General features: G+C 41.2%; 2 protein-coding genes and 1 long non-coding RNA gene across 3 annotated transcripts; 1 reads left to right on the forward strand and 2 right to left on the reverse strand.

Annotated features, from left to right (window-relative positions):
* The first annotated feature begins 71 nt into the window (after positions 1 to 71).
* On the forward strand, positions 72 to 3101 carry LOC133838838 (mediator of RNA polymerase II transcription subunit 25). Its single transcript, XM_062270062.1, has one exon. It carries the CDS (start codon positions 271 to 273, stop codon positions 2896 to 2898), a length of 2628 nt encoding a protein of 875 aa, XP_062126046.1. The 5' UTR covers positions 72 to 270; the 3' UTR covers positions 2899 to 3101.
* A 272-nt stretch (positions 3102 to 3373) lies between these two features.
* Positions 3374 to 4123, reverse strand: LOC133838843 (signal peptidase complex subunit 3). The gene has a single exon (XM_062270071.1). The coding sequence runs from the start codon at positions 4017 to 4019 to the stop codon at positions 3483 to 3485; it is 537 nt and encodes a 178-aa protein (XP_062126055.1). The 5' UTR covers positions 4020 to 4123; the 3' UTR covers positions 3374 to 3482.
* A 1471-nt stretch (positions 4124 to 5594) lies between these two features.
* LOC133838846 (uncharacterized) lies at positions 5595 to 6391 on the reverse strand. Its single transcript, XR_009894007.1, has 2 exons — positions 6258 to 6391; positions 5595 to 5798 (listed from the first exon to the last, which is right to left on the reverse strand). It is a non-coding gene; the product is annotated as an uncharacterized LOC133838846 (long non-coding RNA).
* Between the last annotated feature and the right edge of the window lie 38 nt (positions 6392 to 6429).

Genomic DNA, 6429 nt, shown 5'->3' on the forward strand with positions numbered 1-6429 from the left:
AAAACTAATTTTTGTTTTTGTGTTCTATAATTTTTATTTTTTCTGTTATTACAATTTAATAATTTAAATTAGTTATCAGATTTGTTATAACAGCAATATCGTTCAGAAGATTGCATTTTTGCGGATCACATCGCTAACTTGTATTTTGGATACATATCGATAGCTCGATAAATGTGTTGAAATGGGCTAAGAAAACAGCCAGAAAGCCAATTCCGCTTGTTGTAAGTCTCTCTCACCTAGAAATCGCATTTTCTGGACGGTCTGCACATCATGGAAGTGGATCAGCTAACCCTGGCCGATGTGGTCTTCGTAATCGAGAGCAGCGCCATCAATGGCGCCTACATCAACGAGCTGAAAACCAATTACATTCTACCCACTTTGGAGCACTTCACACAAGGCTCAATTGACGAACGCGAATTCCTAATCGCTGAACGTTATGCGACACTTTACGGTATCGTTACCTACAGTACAGCGGCGAATTTGCTCGAGCCTGTGTGCGCCACCTATGGTCCATTTGTGCAGCCCCAGAAAGTGATTGAAACCATCGAACGCTTGCCTTTGGTTGGTGGTGGCATGGAATCGCATGGCCATATGGCCGAAGGACTTGCTGCCGCTCACGGATGCTTCGACGAGATGAACGAACAACGGCACATGCTGGAGCAGGCGAACCTACAACGTCACTGTATTCTCATCTGTAACAGTCCTCCATATCAGATGGCTGTGAATGAATCTTGGAAATACAAAGGTAAATCTTGTGAACAATTAGCAGCACTGTTCAATGAACGCAAGATCAATCTATCGATCATTGCGCCTCGCAAAATACCCGTGCTCTTCAAGCTTTACATGAAGGCGGATGGTGATCAGCCCATTACAACCAAAAACTATGCCAAAAACATACGGCATCTGGTGCTGCTCAAGGGCTACAGTCTTAAAGAGCGCGCGCCGAGTCCGAACAGCATGGCGGCAGCAGTGAATAATCAAATGGTTGCACCACCGCAGGCTCAAGCGACCGCCGCAGCAGTGCTCAACAACGGTCAGCAGGCGGTGCAGGGCCAGAACATTCCCATGGAGACGAACACAGTGCAACAACAACAGCAGCAGCAGCAACCAGGTGGTCCTCCACAACAACAGCAACAACAACAGCAGCAGCAACAGCAGGTGATGAATATGAACAATATGCAAGGACCACAGCAGCAGCAACAACCTGGCGCTGTGCCAAATCCGGGTCTTTTGAATGCACAACAGCAGCAGCAACTCATGCAACAGCAGCAGCAACAACAACAGCAGCAGCAACAGCAATTTATGCCGAATCAAATGCAAAATGCCAACTTTCCGCAGGGCGTTGTGCCCGGCCAGAATCGTTGGATGTATCCCAATCAGCCCGGTCAGCGTCCGCCGTTTATGCAGGGAGGTGGCAACAACATGCCCATGCAGCCGCAACAAAATGCCAATCCTGCTTTAATGTCACGTATTAGTGGACCGCCCAATCAAACAGTCAATTCACTGCAGCAGCAACAACAGCAGCAACAACAACAACAACAGCAACAATTGCAGCAGCAGCAGCAACAGCAGCAAAGAATACACATGATGAACCAACAACAGTACAATCAATTGCAGCAACAACTGGCACAGCAACAGCAGCAGCAACATCCCCAACAGCAGCAGCAACAACACCCACAGCAGCAACAGCAGCAGCAGGTTAATCCAAATGCGAATGCCAACATGATGCCAGCTGTTTCAAGTGCCGGCAATGTGCCAACGCTCCAGCAGCAAACAAATCCGCAACAGCAGCAACAGCCCAATCAACAACAGCAGCAGCAGCAACAACAGCAGCAGCAACCACAGGAACAAGCATCGATACGCGAAAAGATCTGGACGGGCATTCTCGAATGGTCGGAGAAGGCGAAAAACGATCAGCAAAAGATTCCGCATACCTTGCAATGCACCGTTTGCACCAACATCAAGGATGGAGAGCCTGAAATCAAGGCGGACAATTGGCCCTCCAAGTTGTTGATGCAACTGATGCCCAAACATTTGGTGGGCAACATTGGCGGACAGTTTTTGAAGGACTCCAAGATGGTGGTGTTTCGTCCGACGCCAGGCGAGGCGCTCGATTCATTAGCCAAAATGATGACATCCGGCTTTGCAGGCTGTGTACATTTCTCGGCCATGGGCAATACACCAGCGTGCGACATTAAAGTGCTCATCCTGCTGTATACACCGGATCGCAATGCATTCCTTGGTTTTATACCCAACAATCAGACGATGTTTGTGGAGCGTTTGCGTAAGGTGATACAGCAGAAGCAATCTCATGGCAATATGCAGCAGCAACAACAACAGGTGCAACAGCAACAACAGTTGCCACAACAACAGCAACAGCAGCAGATGCAACAAATGCTGCAACAGCAGCAACAGCAACAAGGCAAATCACCAATGGAATTGCAGCAGCAGCAACAACAGCAACAAATGCAGCAGGATAATTCACAGCAACAGCAGCAGCAACCGCATTATAATCAATATGCACAGCTCAACATGCAGATGAGCGGCGGACCAGGTGGCAATGGTGGCATGCAACCACAAATGCAAATGAATATGATGCAACAGCAGCGCATGCCCCTCGGCGTCCCAGTTGGAGGACCCAATCCCAATCTGCAGCAGCAATTGCAACAGCAACAACAGGTGCCTCCCAATGTGGCAGCAATGCAGCAGCAGCAACAGCAGCGCATGGTGCGCCCCATGCTGGGCAATAACAATCCAGGACTGCGCCAGTTGCTCCAACACCAGACGCCGGGCAATCAGTTTCGTCCCCAGATGGGTGGACAGCCCAATCAAATGGGCGCTGGCGGGCCGATGGTCGGCAATCGCAACTTTGACGATGGCGGATATGAATTTATGTAGAGTTGTTCTTTTAGAATATGTGTGTTTCTTTTTTTTATCATTATCATTTTTCAAGTCCGTGTCCGTGAAACATGTTGCAAGTTGCTCGACTGTCGTTTTGCCCAATACAAACTTGTTTGTAAAAATTGTCAAATTTCTCAATTTTTGTAATCATTTAAGTTATGCATTAAATTATACACGTATGTATTCAGATATATATTCAACATTGCCTTGGCTTCATTTGATGACTGACTATATGAACTCTGAAGACATGATCTTAATGTTAAGAGTGAAAGACTGCAAGTTGCAACCAATCGTATCGGTTGCACTATAGCTATTGTCAACAGCAAGAAACCAATGCCGAGGATTAACCAGCGATCGGTCGGATGATATATTTGGTTCATTTAATGGGTTTTGTCGGTTGGGTGTTGTTTCCGTTTTTATAATTCTATAAAAAGCAGAGCATAATGCATATTTGTGCGACATTCTTAAGAAATTTTCTATTATTTTTTTTTGCAATTGTACGCAAAACAAAAAGCAATTTTATTTTAGTACAAAACGCATTTAAAGTACAATCTACAAATTATTCAAAAGTTTTTATGTTTCTAAATGGATGAGCTATACTCTGAGGGGAATTTAAATACATGCTTTCCGGTGGATTTTACAGAGGGCAGTAGACCGGCATTCGGTATGATGTTCCACGACAGATAAAGAGATACATTTTTGTTGTCCCGCAGACCGTTACCATCATCCCAGAAATAGTACTTTGTGTTCACGTTCTTAAAATCCAAAACGGCGTTTTCGCCACGCAAAATGATTTTGTCCCAGAGCACAACTTGATTTAATTGATTCGATGGTGTTTTGTATTCAGCAGTCAAATAGATGAACAGCTGCTTCACATTCCAGTTGAAAACGCTGGTTAGATTGGTTTCCAAATCAAAAGTGAGGAATCCTAAGTCATGTTTCTCCCTCGATGCACCGTAATCAGGAACATTTTTCACAAGCACTCGCACCGTATTTATGTTGGCGTCGGTTCTGTAGTCCAGGAAAACGGTCGATACGAAGCAGCAGAACGTCAAGCAGGCCAGGACGCTTAAGGAATATGCCACTGTGGCATTTCCACGGGTTAAAACCGTATGCATTTTGGTAAATTTGCTTCAATTCACAATTAATAAAAAAGTGGACACGTAGATTTGCCGCAGATTAAATCGTTCGTAGTGGTGGAGAAATATCGATGGCGCGTCTATCGATGCGACGATGTTTCTAAAATATGTTTGCATCTCTACGAGAATTCAAGTGTTCGTTGGAACGAAAAATGAATGGAACCGATTAGTTCATAATCTATCGGCATTTTATCAATATGTTGTTTGGAGTAGAACAAAAATACTGGTAAACAAATTTTATTAGAATTGCATTGAAATGTCAATTACCAGCTGTTAGCAAAATTTAAAGCGGTAAATAAATAGTGGAAATACACCCGATATATATTATAAGAAAGCAGCTTTTATTTGTATGATCCGGAAAAGACGGATCCTTAAATATTTAGTTTTTAAGAACATGAAATAAACGATGCGCCTCTTTTTATACTCGTTTAGAAATATACCAAAATATGACAATTATCGGAATTTCTATACAAATATTATATACATTTTTCAATAGTCACACCCCCTACACAGGTGTGAAATAAATAATTATTAATAATTCTCAATGAATAAATGTATATATTCGCTGCGAGGGCCATACATGAAAGATCGATGTGTAAAATGAAAGCAAATACATCGATAGTGCCGACAATGGTTTATTTACCGCTATAAGCAATTCAACCCATTTACCCATCGGGATATAACATTATTCGATTGAAAATTAACACGTATACGGTTTTTAATAAATAGGTGCAAGCCTTCAGCTATATTTTTTTATCAAAAATAAGATTAGGCACTTATATGAAATGCAGTTTCCTCTATTTCTTTTTAATCACAGCATAAGTTATTTGGACCGACATTGTCAAATAACAAGTTTTTTTAAGTGCATCAGTTTGAGCACGTGAATTGATATTAATAAAAACAAATATTTCACAATAGGACTAATATGAAAAACAAAAACCAATTCAAAAAGTTGCGCCCTTTTTTATACTTAATTTTGGTTTATTATGGATTTATTTTGTCATTTTTACTGCCGGAAGTGGCATATTTTGCGTATTTTTCGAAGAAATTATGGTATATTTGGAAATTCAACTTGCGGTCACGCTGTATCCGGGAATAATATGGCGATCCGAAACTGAATGACAGACAGTGAATTTAATTTTAAAGCTGCTGAAAATTTTATTTATTTGCCACAAATTTGCAACGGTAATACGCGAAACTACTGTAAAAGTATTGCATAATATTGTGTGTGTCCATTGTGATTGTTTTCAAGCACCAATGCATCGTTAAATTGGGGGAAAAATGCATCGGAAGAGTGTCGAAGAAAAAATTTTCCCTTAGTTGCTTCATTTGCCTTCGTCGTCGTCGTCGTTGTAGTCCGTCCGCCTGCTTTTTCGACTTTGGCGTGCGTGTGATTGTGGTTTCGCTCGAATTCAATAGCGTCCTCTCGCTTGCTCAAACGCAATGTCGTGCCGCTGACGGACTGGCTGTGGTCATTGTTATCTCGCTTCGACGCGCGATGTTCGTTCGGTTTCGTTCGCTGTAAAATGTGTAAAGTGATTTTTGCCTGTGCTGCGCTCGTTTGGGGCGAAGTCGAAAATGCTCGAAAAAAGTTTTATAAATAAAATGCTGCAATTTAATATATACAAAATGTTATTAGCCACACAAAATGCAGCATTCACCTGACAATTATATTGTGCACTCGCCGCGATTATATAAAGCACATAGAAAGCACGCTGTGCCGAGCAAAAAGTAAATTACCAATTGCGCATCGATTGTCTATGCAAAAAATGTTAAAAAAAAAAAATTAAAAAATAAAAACCCCCAAAAAAATGCATAGTGTCGAAAATGTGTTTCTATCATTAGTTATTTGTGTATTAGTTTTGCTGTCTTTTTTGTTCCTTTTTTTATTAATAAGTTACTACGAAAACGTGAATTGAGAGAACGGAAAATTAAAACGAGTATATAAGTGTGCGTGTGTGTACATACATGCACACATATGTATAATGACGAACGAATGAGTGTGCAATGCTGAAGAAGTGAAAGAATGCACAGCGTTGCCACACGGTCGCGATCTGTCTCTGTCCATGTGTGCGTGTGTTTGTGTGCGGGTGCGAGAGTGTGTGTGAATGTGTGTGCCTATACATATATATATAAGTATATATATATATATGATGGCTTTGTACAAACATATATATATTTATATATATATATCTATAATCTAATTCAATTCCTTACCAAAATCGATAATAACGCAGCACACTTTGTATAAAGAAAAAATATATAAAACGCCGAAAAGTTTTTATACAAAATGTTGTTTGGCGTTTTTGTCGATGGGTAAAAATAAAAATAACCAGAATGTCAAATTCTATAAAGTAAAATTTCTTTAAAAAAAAACCTAAAAAAAAAA

The sequence above is a fragment of the Drosophila sulfurigaster genome, chromosome 2R (genome assembly GCF_023558435.1).
Source record: "Drosophila sulfurigaster albostrigata strain 15112-1811.04 chromosome 2R, ASM2355843v2, whole genome shotgun sequence".
NCBI lineage: Eukaryota > Metazoa > Arthropoda > Insecta > Diptera > Drosophilidae > Drosophila > Drosophila sulfurigaster.